Source organism: Callorhinus ursinus, unplaced genomic scaffold (assembly GCF_003265705.2).
Source record: "Callorhinus ursinus isolate GAN/ISIS: 27379988/994484 unplaced genomic scaffold, GSC_fseal_2.0 scaffold7, whole genome shotgun sequence".
NCBI lineage: Eukaryota > Metazoa > Chordata > Mammalia > Carnivora > Otariidae > Callorhinus > Callorhinus ursinus.
In genome coordinates, this window is record NW_027397069.1 from 56,858,044 (window position 1) to 56,872,615 (window position 14,572).

General features: G+C 51.4%; 1 protein-coding gene across 6 annotated transcripts in view; it reads right to left on the reverse strand.

The window, feature by feature from the left end:
• Positions 1 to 281: 281 nt before the first annotated feature.
• ATP7B (ATPase copper transporting beta) overlaps positions 282 to 14,572 on the reverse strand; it is a 72,996-nt gene continuing 58,705 nt past the window's right edge. For 5 of the 6 annotated variants that reach the window (XM_025875102.2, XM_073894611.1, XM_073894608.1 and 2 more), the window contains 9 exons: positions 12,188 to 12,382; positions 9,908 to 10,090; positions 8,439 to 8,607; positions 6,910 to 7,053; positions 5,563 to 5,705; positions 3,943 to 4,146; positions 3,725 to 3,842; positions 3,120 to 3,222; positions 282 to 2,602 (listed from right to left, as the gene is read on the reverse strand). In XM_025875102.2, coding sequence (XP_025730887.1) covers positions 2,329 to 2,602; positions 3,120 to 3,222; positions 3,725 to 3,842; positions 3,943 to 4,146; positions 5,563 to 5,705; positions 6,910 to 7,053; positions 8,439 to 8,607; positions 9,908 to 10,090; positions 12,188 to 12,382 — 1,533 coding nt within the window. In that variant the 3' untranslated portion in view covers positions 282 to 2,328. The remainder of the gene's footprint in view (positions 2,603 to 3,119; positions 3,223 to 3,724; positions 3,843 to 3,942; positions 4,147 to 5,562; positions 5,706 to 6,909; positions 7,054 to 8,438; positions 8,608 to 9,907; positions 10,091 to 12,187; positions 12,383 to 14,572) is intronic. The other variant, XM_073894610.1, reaches the window with a different exon arrangement.

A 14,572-nucleotide genomic window follows, 5' to 3' on the forward strand; every position in this document is an offset into this window, starting at 1 on the left:
TCAAGCAGAGAAGTGCATCAAATGGGGCAGGTGTCTGGCCCAGGGGGACAGGTACCTGGACAGGGGCTGTGCTCCAGAGAGTTCTCCCCACACACCACGCCCCGCATGTGGGACAGGGGCTTGCAGGGTGCTGGGGGGGGGTTGCAGATCAGAGGGTCTGGCCACCGGCGCGACCTCCACAGTGAAACCCGACCCTTCTCCGCCCCGCCCCCCTTGCAGAAGCGGCCTTGCACTGGCCTCAATTACGCTTCTCGCACGCACAGAGCCAGCCAGAGGCAGCCTTTAGATGAATAAAAATAAACTTTATTCTAATACGGCATGGAAAGTTTTTGAAACAGGAACTCTTCTTATCTGACACACAAAAAACTCTTACCCCCTGAACATCTAAAGGTTATATCCTGTACAATTATATAAATATTTTCATGGCCATATACGCATGAGGTTTATGGTCCTAAAAGCCTTTGTGAAATCAATACAATTAGATCCTTTAGACAATGATTAACCTAGTTAGAAAACAAGAAACCCTCCTGAGCACAGCCAGGAGTAAAGGAAGGACAGAGCAGGGAGAGGCCCGGGGGAAAGGAAGACTGAAAACGACAGGAACACAGTGGAACCAGCGCAGGATTGTAGTGGGTAAGACCCAGCAACACGAGATTAGAGGCAAAAATGGAAACAAACCATCCGAGGGAACCGGGAGCTGATCCTGAGATCAAGTTTCATTCTAAGTCGCTAACAATGAATCGGCCACCCAGCAGATTTGTTCTTCTAGGAGCAGTGGCTTTTTCCTGTTTATTCCTGCCAACTGATATTCTGGTGACAGCCACCACGGAGAAAAGATTTCCCTGTTCTGGCATGTGCGCGGGCTGTGCGATCCTGGGCGGGATACCCAGCCTCTCTGAGCCTACCGCCCTGCGCGTCCAACATGGACAGCAGTACCCACTGGCTAGTTTGCTGAGAAGATTACAAGTAGCCTAGAAAAAGTGCTTACACTCTCCCTGAAACGTAACTGGTACTCAATAAATAAAACTATTTTGTGTGTGATAAGGGCTCTCTCTACCTTAAAATTTATTTTCTTTCTACTCGTGTACTACCATGTGGTTCTGTCAATCACCGCCGGCTTGAGTGTCTAAAACTGGCTCCATTCCTGCCAGTCTGACGTCCTACAATCACAAAGAGCCACTGAAAGTGTGAAACAGGCTCTCCCTTGGGGAAGCAGTGGTGACTCCTTTCCTAAGGCGCCAGTCCCGTGTGCAGAAGTAGAAGCTCCTGGAGAGTAAGTGTGATTTCCTCTTCTTCGGGTATGGGTTTCCTTGCAGTTGCACACCACCAGGGGCACCATCCATGAGCTGACAGTCCCATAGCAGACCATGTCATTGAAGCTCCCGGGGGTGTGCAAGGCGGTTCTGGCAAGTGCACACACCTCCCCACGGGATGTGGTTTCAAGCACCACAGGCCTCCACGCATCCCAAGGACCTGGACCCCAGAGGAGGCAGGATTTCCTAGGTCTCAGGCTTTGAGACCCTCACTCCAGCGGGGCAGAAACAGTCCACAAGAGCATGCCATTCCGAGGAGCGAGAAGCCAGGACTCCATGGCCAGGGGGCACACAGGCAGCAGAGAACTCTCGGCCTGAAGAGAAGCAAGGCCGGCTCTCTGGCCGGTGTGTGAGGGAGCAGATGCAGGCCTGAGGGCAACAGCAGGGATCACTAGGGTCCTGCTGTCAGAGATCAGGCAGGGGTGGGCTGGGGTGGGCTGGCGCCAATGTTAAAAACAGAAAAGGAAGAGACAGTGCCGGCAGACATCAATGGGGTGTATTTGAGGTAAACTGTGGTCTCAGATACGCAATGCATGTGGGTATTGTCAAAAAGAACCCAATACAAGGCTTCTCCTGAGTTCTAAGGAAAGGCCCAGCTAAGATTTTGGTCCTGATGAGATTTTCCTCATTTTACAGGTAGTCATTCCAAACACCAAAGCAGAGGTCTGCGAGGAGGGCTGGCTGTCCTCTCCTCTGCTCTTAGAGTCCAGCAAGGTTCCCAACAAGCCCAGGCCAACAGCATGGTCAGGCCGGGAAGCCTGGCCCCTGTGCTGGCGGGATCCAGGCACGGGGGGTGGGGGGCAGGGCCTACCCAGGAGTCACATCTGGATGTGGCACATGCTAGGAGGGATGACCAGGAATGTCCAGGGAGTGGAAGTCCCCACGGCTGGAGGGGAGCTTCGCCCATCTTGCTGCTGGTGCTGCACTTGTTTGGTCTCAGCCTCGGCCATGGGGAAAGCTGGGCCGGCTACTCACTGAGGAGATGGACCCCTGGCTCTGCACCCGCCTGGAGCTTTCAGATGCACTGCTCCTCATCTCTGTCATTCAGGAGCAGAGACCACTTGTCCCCACCGTCATCAGCTGCAGCACTGTGTCGAGACAGCTTGTCAGACTTCAAGGAGGACAGAGACACCTGACTGATGAAGCTGACCTGGTCCCAGGGCGTGGTCCTTGGGGAGTCCCGTCGCCGGTCATCCATGCCGATGTGCACGCTCACCTGTGATGCTGTCAGGGGCTTCATGCGGCCCTGGGCCTGCGCCTCATACCTCTCCAGGTCGGGCTTCTTATAGCTGCCAAGTGAGAATCCAGGAGCATTTGAGCCATTGTGGGTGCAGGTTTGTTTTGAAGGATGGAGAAGAGCTCTCACCAAAGTCTTTCAATAACATATGGTATGGAAACCCCATGGAGTTTAGGATTTTAAAAGGAGAGGGTATCGAGCTCCTAGGGTTCAGGTAAAGTTCACCTGATTGAGAAACTTCCCATCCAAATGCCCGGCACAGTGTAGGCTGCCATTAACTTTTGTTAAATGAAAGCACGAATAAACATCTTCACAAAAAAGGACAACTGATAATACACAAGGACCCCACGTGTACGGGGCATTTACACGAACAGTGCAGATGGCTGGGAGGTGCTGAATTACCCCCTCGTGGCGCTGGTCAGGTCATGACATGCCCCCGCCGCGGTGCACTGGGCACCTGCGCCCGGCACCCGGCACCCGCCCATCGCTAGCCCACGGGGTGGCTGGGTCGGGGGAGAAGGCCTAGTGGGCACCGCCTATGGTGCGCGCTCCTGCCTCGAGGGACTCACCACTTGAGCTGCAGCGATGAGAGAACCACAGACACGGAGGAGGCCGCCATGGCCGCCGAGCCCATCCACGGCTGGAGCACGATGCCAATGGGCATGAAGACCCCTGGCCAAGGGAAGGACGACACTCACGCCACAGCTCAGAGGAGACGGTCCTCACCTTGGGCTGCCCCCTGTGAAGTTCCCCATCTTGGGGTGGCTCAGAAACCCCCAATGCCATGTCATGACCATGTGCCCCGCATGCCTCTGAAGTAGGCGGTCTCGAAGCCGGGCAGGGGGTTGCTGTCTAGGGGACTGGGGCCTCCCACCCACCCTGGTCTTCCTGGGACAGTCCACAGGGGACATCGTGGGTTTCAGGGGGAGCTGCGAGGGAACATGGAATCCCAGGAACCATCTTTGCAGCTTTCGTTTACCTTTAGAGACTTATAAAGTGGAGAACATGATAAAATAAACTCTTTCTAAAATGGTTTTGCCCCGCCAGCCGGCCAGGCAACCAGGCAGCAAAGTGGGCTACTCACTAAGTTGGGCAGAAACGCAGCAGGCAGAGAGAAGGCCTTCTGGCCAGCAGCTGGAGTCAAAGGTACCCTGGCAGGGGAGAGCCACCCTACCTGCAGCAATGGGTATTCCGATCAGGTTGTAAATCAACGCCAGCACCAGATTGAGGCGTATTCTCCAGACGGTCCTCTTGGAGAGGTGAATGCTAGCCACCACATCGAGCAGATCGTTCTGTAGGAGGAACACATGGTCAGTCAGGAGCTCTGTCCCCTGGCCCTCACTGCTCCCACAACTGGGACAACAGGGCACGCAAAGATACAGCCGAGCTCACTCTGATGAGGACAACGTCAGCGGCCTCAATGGCGACGTCCGTGCCTGTCCCGATGGCGATGCCCACATCGGCCTGGGCCAAGGCCGGTGAGTCATTGACCCCGTCTCCCACCATGGCGACTTTCTTCCCTTCATTCTGGAGCTCCTGGACCTTGGCCACCTTGTGAGAAGGTAGCACCTCTGCAAAGACTTTGTTGATGCCAACCTAAAAGGAAAGGAAACAGTCGTCAAAAGATAAATACATGACAACACCTGGTGTTGGCAAAGGGTAGTGAACGGCAGCAGAAACCTGTGCGGCACCCTGCCCCCACTCCCTCCGGCCTCCAAGCCCAGTCAGCGATGTCAGTCACCAAACCCTAGATGCCAGGGCATGCCATCCCTGTGCCCCGCTTCCATGGTGGCTTAAGTTCTCCCTGCCCACCTCCCGGCCTCCCAATCCTCCCCCCATCCCCACCGTGGTCTTTCAAAAACAGTGGTCAGCTGGTCACGTTACTCTCCTGCTTAAAGACCCAGTGGAACCCACTTCCCTTGGGATGACATCCACACTCCTCGGTCTGCCTCCCAAGCGCCTCTGGACTTGGTCTCTGCCCGCCTCCAGCCCTCACTGGATTCTGCCCCGTTCAGCTTCCTGCAGCTTTCCAGCCCAGTGCCGTGGTGCTCATGCTGCCTGCTCTGTCCTGGAAACAGCTTCCCTTTCTCCAACCTTCTCCCTCTTCTTCAAACGACCACTCCTGACTCAAGCATTTCCACCCCTGGGAAGGTGGCTCCAGCCCCTGCCAGGCTGGGGTCAGTCGGCGGCTCCCACGTGTCCTATGCACTTTTCTGTTGCAGAGGCAAGCACTCAATTCAACCCTGGCACTGGTCACCCTTCCCCCGAGGACAGCGAGCTGCTGGAGCACAGGCGCCCTCTTCACTCCTCTCTGGAGCCTGTCACATGAATGGTGCTTAGTAAGTGCTCACTGAACGGATAAGCAAGTTTTAACCAGGAAAAGAGGCGGTACTCAACAAGTCCATCATTAGCAAGGAAGGCCACGGAGAGGTACCGCTGCTTCCCTTGTAAGAAGCAGTTCACTTGCAAAAGCCTATGGTGTACACACGTTTGGGGAGGGTGTGTTATTTCAGGAACTTGCACGGGAGGCCTCGCCGTGTGCGGGGTTGGGCAGGCAAACAGCACGCACTCGGAAGTGAGGGACTCAGCCGTCTGTCCGCCGCACAGGGCGTGAGAAGAGCTGAGCGGACAAATTGTTGCCTTAAAACAAAGCCTCGGAAGTCGTGTGTTTCAGCTCTCGAGCCATGATCTTTGTTTTTGCCCCATTGGAAAGACAGATACAGAGAATGTTGGAATTGCGTTTTCCAGGGCAGCAGCCTGTCCTGAGTTCAGACATCCAGGCCCCAGGGACGTGAGCTTGGCGACCGCAGCACAGTGGTTTCCCGTGGGACGCTGCACAGCTTGGGACAGACAAGAGCAGGCAGAGTGAGACGCACCTGGCGAGGGGAGGCCAGGAGCAACGTGGAGCGTTCAGAGGTACTGGCGCTCCCTATGTTTCTTCAAACTGCTCCAGGGAGCTTAAAAGCAATTTCAAAGGGGGACGATCCCCAGCCCCTAGTCCCTGGCACACACCTGGGTGGCGATGGCTCTGGCTGTCTTCCGGTTGTCCCCTGTGATCAGAACCACGTCCACACCCATGCTCTTCAGCGTGTGCACAGCCAGGGCTGCCTCCTGCTTGACTGCGTCCGCGATGGCAATCATGGCGCAGAGCACACCTGCAGGAGACACCCTCGGTAAGTCCACAAGGGCAAGCACCGGACAGCCCGAGGAGCAAAGGAGGCTGTGCTACCGGAAACAGTTTCCATAGTGGAACGTCACATGTGAACAACAAAACGCCAAGTTATAGAACATAACCCGGTTTTTATTTTGTTTTTTAAAAATAACCTACATTTACAGATGCATACAAAAGTCTGGAAGGAATATGACACGTTAACGGTGGCTCTCTAAGGGGTAGGACAAGGAGACATTGCATTTTCTTCTTTATGGCTCTCAGAATCTTCCCAATTTTCTGCAAGGAACAACTATTACTTTGCAGAGTGCCTGGCTCATGATAATAATAATACATGTTAGCTATTAAGATATGAGAAATAGAATGAATACAATAAATGTTACTGAAAAGTGATGAGTGTCCAAACAGAAAATGAGTCCTTCCTTTTTCTCTCCCTACAGAAAGCATTTGTTTGGGGGGGGTCTGTTGGAGCGCCTCTTCAGAGAGTGAGGCAGGAAGGCATTTGAGGCCTGAGGTGCGGCAGGGCAGATGCAGGGGAGCGGTGTGACAGAGGGCACAGCCCCTCCAGCAGAGCTGGTTCTGATCTGAGGAGCTGAGGGGACTGCAGGTGTGTAAGGGCTTCGGAAAGGACATGGCGGAGTGAGCAGGGGAAAAAGAGTGGCAGACATATTTAACATATTTAGTTGAAGCATTAAAAATAATAATTTATGTTGCTTATCTGCATACAGTTTTACTTCTATAAGGAGAAACTACCATTAACAAGGTAAGAGTCCAATCATCTGAGGCGTAAAGGCCCAGACACACACGATCTGGGGGAGCTCGGCAGAGGGGCAGCGATCTCGTTACTTAGGACCCTAGGGGTGAACCTCCTGGACAGCGAGCTACTGCTGTGTGTGCAGTGATGGAGGAGGAGGGTGACGGAACCGCTGGCTTGGACAGAAGCAGACAGTGATGGCGAAGGCAGCTGAGCTGCCTCACTCTCGGGGGAAAGGATGGACAGAGCGAGAGAGGACCTCCGGACCGAGAACGAAGTGAGAAAACTGGCAAGGCATCCTTTTGGAACACAGAATTTAAATTAACAGAGAGGAAGATTTATTAGGGGGGAAAAGAAAGGAGAAAGTCTATTTTTTCCAGATAGCCCCAAGAAACTCCATTGCTAAGAGCAGAAGAAGGCGAGGGTGGGGTGGTACCGTCAATGGCCACCAGGATGGCCGTCTGGCCTTTCATCTCATGATCTTTCATCGCGTCACTGATGTCGCTGGAAATGGTTAGGCCGTTGCGCCTCATCCATTCGCGGTTCCCAATCAGCACAGAGAAGGTCTGGGGGGTCGCATCTGTTTAAAAGAGTTTGTGGTTATTCCCAAACAGTCCAATTTTACTATGAGAAAGGACTAAAAACCACGGAATCCTTTTAACAGCAAAAAGTCCCATTTAACTGTTTTGAAACACAGGAGCTAGCAAGCACTTCTCATAACGCCACCCTTAAAGGACCAGGGAAACAGTAATTAACGTGTGGAACATCAGGCGGGGGGTGGATCAAAATGGGGTGTGAAAAGGTACATGCAGTGTGTGCAAAAATGTTATAAACATTTGGTAGTGTCCTTATTTGCCTTTAAGAGCTATCTGCTGGTTCCTTTTCTGCAGAGATTACAAGCAGCAAGTGTAGCTGGGTATAGATGACCCAAGGTGCGTCAGCAAATAACAAGTCTACTTCTGTGAAATGTTTAAAAGCTGTACCTCCTAAAAGGCCAGGTGAGCCTTTCTCCTGTCACCTTCTAACTATGTGTGCCACTAACCTAAGGGTCACCACACAGGCCAGTCCTGGCAGCTAAATGGAAGGGTCATGCTGGCATCATGCTGGGTTCTGAATTACTAGAAGGCTGCAGATGGCTTCTAACAATACCCCAGCGCACTTAAGAGAAAACACCAGACACGGGCGTTTTGGGTGAGGAGGGTGTCCACATTCTCACGTTGATGGCTATAGCAAGCTATCCCCAGAATCAGAAAAGCCGTATTCACTCCAGGCAGTACCCCTTGTTGGCTTGGGCAGACCACTTCCATCTGCCTTCCCTGCTGCTGCCAGCTCTGTAAATACGACACATGCCATCGGGGCTCTACAGCACGGGAGGGAGACTGGAGGAGCAAAAGTAGAATTCCCATCTGTCCCCTTTGTAGCTTAGAGAAGCAGCACTGACTTGGGTAAGAAAGAAGAGACTCAACATTATGGGTCACAGAAGCAATACTCTAGGGGCACCTGGGTGGCTCAGTCGTTGGGTGTCTGCCTTCGGCTCAGGTCGTGATCCCAGGGTCCTGGTATCAAGTCCCACATCGGGCTCCCTGCTCTGCGGGAAGCCTGCCTCTCCCTCTCCCACTCCCCCTGCTTGTGTTCCCTCTCTCGTCTCTCTGTCAGATAAACAAATAAAAACCTTAAAAAAAAAAAAAAAAGAAGCAAGACTCTATGAATTGCAGTAACATACACTACTTCTGTCTGCCATTAGCGTCAAGATTCAGAAGTATCAGAGAACCCAACAATGGACAAACGGCAGGCTTTCCTGGGGGAGGCAGGCACGTGGGACCCTGGCCAGGAGCCGCCCTGGCCCACAGCTGGGGCCCCACGGCGGTGCGCCGGCCTGGTGCTCTCTGGTTAGGCACACTGCCAGCTGACCCAGCCAGGCCCAAGCTGTGGCAGGCCGGGCAGAGAGACAAGGGCCAGGGATACCTATTGCCTCGGGAACGCCGCCAGTCCTGCTCAGGGGAGCAGCCTGTTTGCTCTGCTGGTGCTCGCTGTGGGCCAGGATGCCCTCCACGCTACTGACTTTGCAGCCGATGCCACAGCCCGGCACTGCCTGGAAGTCCGTGCAGTATCCCAAGGTCTTGGTTCCCAATTCCTGTGAAGCCAGGGAGAGAGGGGAGGTGAGCAGGAAGCAGGAGAGGCACCAACCACGAAAGCAGGACTGGGCCAGTGAGAAGATCGACTAGTAATTTGGCAACTGCTTCTCTCATCCAACACAGACATTACAATTATTAAATGGATGCCTCATGACACGGGACAAGGGGCAGACTAGGCAGGAGAAGAGCAGTTCACGGCAAATGCCTCAAATTAAAGGAGGTAGAGGGAGCCAAAAAGAGAAGAGATACTATTTTTACGTTGCAAATAGTTTCGTGAGAACGATGGAACAGGCAAGCAGTAACAAAGCTGCTCGGAGGCCTTCAGGAGGTCACTGCCCATTTACAGGCCCTGGGGGCGGGGGCGAGGGCAGAGGCAGGAGACAGATGTGAGGAGCTGCTTCCTGTGGGGTTAACTACACAGCAAAGGAGGGATGACAGAGCACGTTCGTCCTGAAACATTCACCAGAGAGGGGGAAATGGTGGTCTGAATGACCCTACACAAGACACGGACGGAGGTTTCTGGAAGACTCCCTATCCAGGTAGAGCTGTCAGCTTTGCCCCAAGGCATTAACTGTATTTGCCCAGGCCATTTAAAATTTTTCAGGGCAATATTCTGGCACATCCTGCTGCTTCTATATTTAGACTGAAAACAGAAAATGCAACAGGACCTTTCGTCTGGAGAGGTCAAAGGATGAATGCTTCCCCATTAACTGCCAAGAACCCACTGGGCATTCGGCTCACCTCTGCTGGCGCCTTTCCGTTTCACTGCCCCCGGTTGAGGGGCTCTCGCCTCGTCTTGCCCCAATCCCCCATTCCGTTCTGTATCCCCTCTGCACTGAGCACTCATTAAGGACTGAACTGATACACCGTCCATCCTCCCCACCAGACCATCAGCTCCCAGAGGGTGGAGTTCACATCCTAGCAGTTTTTGTTGTTCCAAGCACAGATGCTCAGTACGTGCTCTCTAAGTGACTGCTAACACTTAATGGCTTTTGTGATGATCTGGAAATGGGACGGGGGACCCATCACTGACAGCTGCATCTCCACCTCCTCCACAGGGATCTGCTGAGGGGTTCCCAGAGCCCACAAGCCCAGGCCTCCTGCAAGGCAGCTGACCCAGGTTACAGAGGCAGCAGAAGAGGCATGTGAGGAGGAAGGTGCTTGGAGGCTTTCAGCCCAGCCGGTGAGAGTGGAGAAGGCGGCCAGCCAGGGCATGGAGGATGGGGGTAGGGGTGACAGGGGGAGGGCCGATGGGGGGGGCGAGGGGGCAAGGGACAAGCAGTGCCCAGGTCCACATACCTCTTTACAGTACTTGGTGACTGCCATGCCCAAAGGGTGCTCGCTGCTGGCCTCCGCAGTCCCCACCACAGCAAGAACCTTCCTGAGGGGCATCGTGGCCACATCCACAAGCAGGAGGACCCTCATGACTTTGGGGACCCCGTGGGTAATGGTGCCAGTTTTGTCAAACATCACGGTCTTTATCTGCCAAAACAACCACAACTTGGTGACCACAAATACAGATGGAAAGGACTTTAAGAGCCCACACAATCTTGAGGCCGAACTCCACTCAACCTACCTCCAGCGGGTCACAACACCCCTTCATAACCCTGTTAACACAATCTCCTACAATCAATCCCGGGGTTCAACCAGTCCCATGACAAAGACACGGTTTCCCTTTCTGTGCAGACTAAACAGTCTGCACTGTGACTCCTCAGGTTGAGCCAGAAACTGTCACCCCAATTTCACAGGAGATGGCACGGAACCATCTTCTGGAAAGTGACACTACACAGATTTCCCATGTCAGGACCCTGGCCATCTGCCCATCTCCCTGTGCAGTTTCTCTGGCCTGCCTGAGTGCACATGCCTACTGAGAATAAGGAGCTTGAACTCCAGGTTCAAGAGAGGAACGGAGGGTGCCTGGGTGGCTCAGTCATTAAGCGTCTGCCTTCGGCTCAGGTCATGATCCCAGGTCCGGGGATCAAGCCCTGAATCAGGCTCCCCGCTCAGCGGGAAGCCTGCTTCTCCTTCTCCCTCTGCTGCTGCTCATGCTCTCTCTCAAATAAATAAATAATCTTAAAAAACAAACAAAAGAGAGAGAGAGAGAGAGAGATAGGGAGCGTTCCCTGGCCATAATAACAAGCAACCACCAGAGCCAGTTTCCCCACCCGGCCCACTTGGTCAATGGCAGCTTGCACCAGTCCCCATGGGTCTGGATTCAGCCAGTCAGCACCTGTGTCCATGGCCAGAGCCCACCCATCTCTGATGCCCATAGTTCCCCAAACCCTAGAGAAGGCGAGCTGCTTGCTGTGGTCACACTGTCCCCCTCACTTAGCCAACAACTGATGCTGAGCAGCAGTCTCTGCACCCCAACTGGTCCTCCTCCAACAATCCTTGCACCGTGCAGCCACAGCGATCTTCCCAACTGGGAACCCAGTCCCACCCTGCAGGTGCTTCGGACCCCTCCTCGGCTCCCTGCTGTTCCCTGGGTCTTACACATTCCGAACCCTTGATGCAAACTCCAAGGCCTTTCCAGGCCCCGCTCTCCCTGCCCTCCTCCCTCAACAGCTTCATCTCCTGTCAGTTTCTCTCTCCCTCTCAAGTGATTTTCTTTTGGTTCCTTGTCATTCATTCCGTAAATAACTGTTGAGGGCGTCCAGTGTGCCTGGCACTGGGAAAGATGCTGGGGACACAATGGTGAGGAAAAGCTCGCAGTCCTTGATCTTACAGGTCGGTGATGTGGCTGTACAGCCTCCTTTCCAATCTCCACTGCCTGGCTAACTCCAGCTCGACTGGGCAGTCCCAGATGAACCTATTTCCTTCTCTGCCCGTGCACCCCCTCACCCTTGGGCCAACACCCGCAAATGCAGGTCAGGTCGCCGCTACACTGTCCTGGCACAGATGTGTGGTTTACTGACCCCATATCTGCCTCTCCCCCTAAGGTGGGAGCTCCTTGACAGCCGAGGCCCCTGGCCATCGCCGGGGCTTAGCACAGGACCCACACACAGTAAGGGCCCAACAAATACCAAGTAAATAAATGGAGAGATAAATAAATGGAGGGACGGGCATGCTGGGCCCAAGATTCTCCACAAACACTGCTGCTGACTATTCCACTCCCAGAAGTCAGGGTCCCTCTGCTAATCACATGGATGTGCTCCAGTACTTTCCTCTGAGCCCGACTACCTGGGTGTGAGTCCTGGCCCTGCCACGGATTAGCTGCAGGCCTTTGGGAGAGTTCCCTCGCCTCCTCCTGCTGAGCTTCCTCATCTGAGAAATGGGAATAATAAGCACCTACCTCAAAGAGTTGTTAATGAGATTAAATCAATTCATATTTAATCCTGCAACTGTTAGTTGTTGCTGCTATTAACCTTCCCAGTCCCTGCTGGCTTCCTGTTGTACTTAATTAACAGGGCTGTCCTCAAGCCTCTTCCAGGTTTTTCTCTTAATACAGAATTTAAACAGATACTACTTGCCCTCAGACTCTCTTCAGTTTCAAAAAAAAAAAAAAAAAATCACATAGTAACAGCTACAGAGTCATTCCAGCCAAGACCTCAAGGGATAGCCAGGGGCGCAAGGGCCAACCTTGTGGGCCATCTCCAGAGGCTTGCCTCCTTTGATGAGGATGCCATTCTGGGCGGCCACCCCGGTGCCCACCATGACCGCCGTGGGCGTGGCCAAGCCCAGGGAGCAGGGGCAGGCGATGCACAGCACCGTGATGGATGTCTGGAATGCAAACCGGATGATCACCTCTGTCTGGGAGATATGCTTGTTGGGGGTCTGAAAAGAGGAAAGAGATAAAGGCAGGCTGAGGGTTAAAGGAGGAATCTCACTGACTTCTAATCACATAAGAACATTTGAGCGTGGGCAGCAGGACCTCAGATGCGTGATGAGCTGGGGTTTGGGAAACACGTGCAGTCCTTCTACACATCTGCTTCAGTGCTATGTTATCACCTGGCTCACTTTACTGGTCCCCTTCCCAGTTCCCCAACTTGACGCTCTAGGCTTTCCTCTGAGAGAGCCATGAGGAGAGGAGAGAGTTATATAAAACTCCCTCCTAGAGGAAGGTGCACAGACTCCAGAATTGGCCCGTGCACGGCCATGCCCCGGCCCTGACACTAACTTAACATCTCTGCGTGTCAGCTCCCTCACATTCAGAATGGAGACAATAATACCAATAATGCCCAACTGTTGTTGGAAGGATTATATGAGCTAATACACATATAAATACATATAAACACATAAATATACATTGTGCAATACCTGGCACGGGAGAAGCGTCTAAGAAATTATAACTGTCACATTATCAATATTACATATTAACAATACTACACATTATTACTGTTATCATTATTATGAAAACTTTAAAAAATGATAGGTCTCCAAGGAATCTACCCTAAGGTGATAATCATACCAGTGGCCAAAGATACAAAGATATTTATCACAGCGTTTTTTTTTTGTTTTTGTTTTTTTTTTTTCAAAAAACTAGAGACACCCGATAGGGAACTGGGGAATTAAATTGTGAAGATGAGGTGCATAATGAAATATTATTCGATTGTTGAATCGATGATGCATACCTATACTTGTTGACATGGAAAGACACCAGCAACATTGTTAAATAAAAAAAACAAGTACAAAACGGCATGTGTTATGACTGAATTAGTGCAAAATTATCTGCCTATATCTCTACATAGCCTTTCAACAATACTGGAAAGCGGTTTACCAAAATGCAAAAAATCGTTACCCCTAGGAATGGGATTTGGAGCCATCTTTATTTTCTTCTATTTTTTCCACTATTGTTTTCTTTGTAAACCCAAAACAAACAAAATATGGGTCTCCTTTCCAGTTACCTGCCGACACATATGGGTATGACTATTTGCATTCTGACATCTTGATTTACCTTGGTTTATTTTGCAAAATGGCAGGTGTCTCTGAAGCACAATCAGGAGACACTAAATTCACTTTAATCACAGTATGTTTTCTAAATCAAGGATACAGACCACGATCTCTTTAGCTTCCACCTACACTTTATTCCTTGATTTTGAAAGGCAGAATTCTAAAATAAGGTGTATTATTAAAGAGTCATTTCACTTCGATTAGAAACAGTTGGATTTAGATAGAGGGACACTGTATTTAAGACATCATGCAATTTTTAGAAATAAAGATGATGTGATTTAAAAAAAAAACAGTAATTCTCATCAAAATAGCACTGGGCATTCTGATGGGATTGGTGGACTTCTAGAGGGTGACATGAACCTCTCCCTACAAATGACTTTCAGACAGCAGGGTGATAATATCTTAAAGGAACATGCAGTACCTCATTTGCCAGCATCCTCCCTGATATTGCAGATAAAAACAAAAGAAGCCAAAGTAAGATGGAAAGGCAGGGAACAGCAGAAAGCCCCATATTCCAACTTGTTTAGGAACTTTTCCCACAGCCACATGCCAATCAGCTGCTCTCCCGCAAAAGCAGAAATCTGAGACAGTCAGGTGCCGTAATAGCCACTGGCGAATTCTAGGAATATAGTCATAGGTTATTTTTCAAAGCACCGAGGTCTCCTTAGATGTCAGAAAGAGTTTAACTTGGACATTTTTCATTTTAGGATAGGAAATTTGAGAGAGAAAATGACATCTTAGTAAATGACATGCACCCCAAGAATTTCAGATATGCCTTTAATTATGGGTAGACCTTTTTTTAAAAAAAAAAATTATCCATTCCATATTTACAATTTCTTACTCTATGGCTCTAAGGTAAAATAGGCATTCACTTTGGCTAAGTAGGAGATACTTTAAACCATAGATAAAACACTGTTCCCCTCATGGGCAGTTATCAAATATGACTCCAACTGGGCCATTCCCTGTTGATGTACATCAAGGTTTCTCAAATTCAGCACTACTGACATTTGGGGCCAGATGATTCTTGGTTGTGGGGGGCTGTCCTTTGCATGGTAGGATGTCCGGCAGCATCCT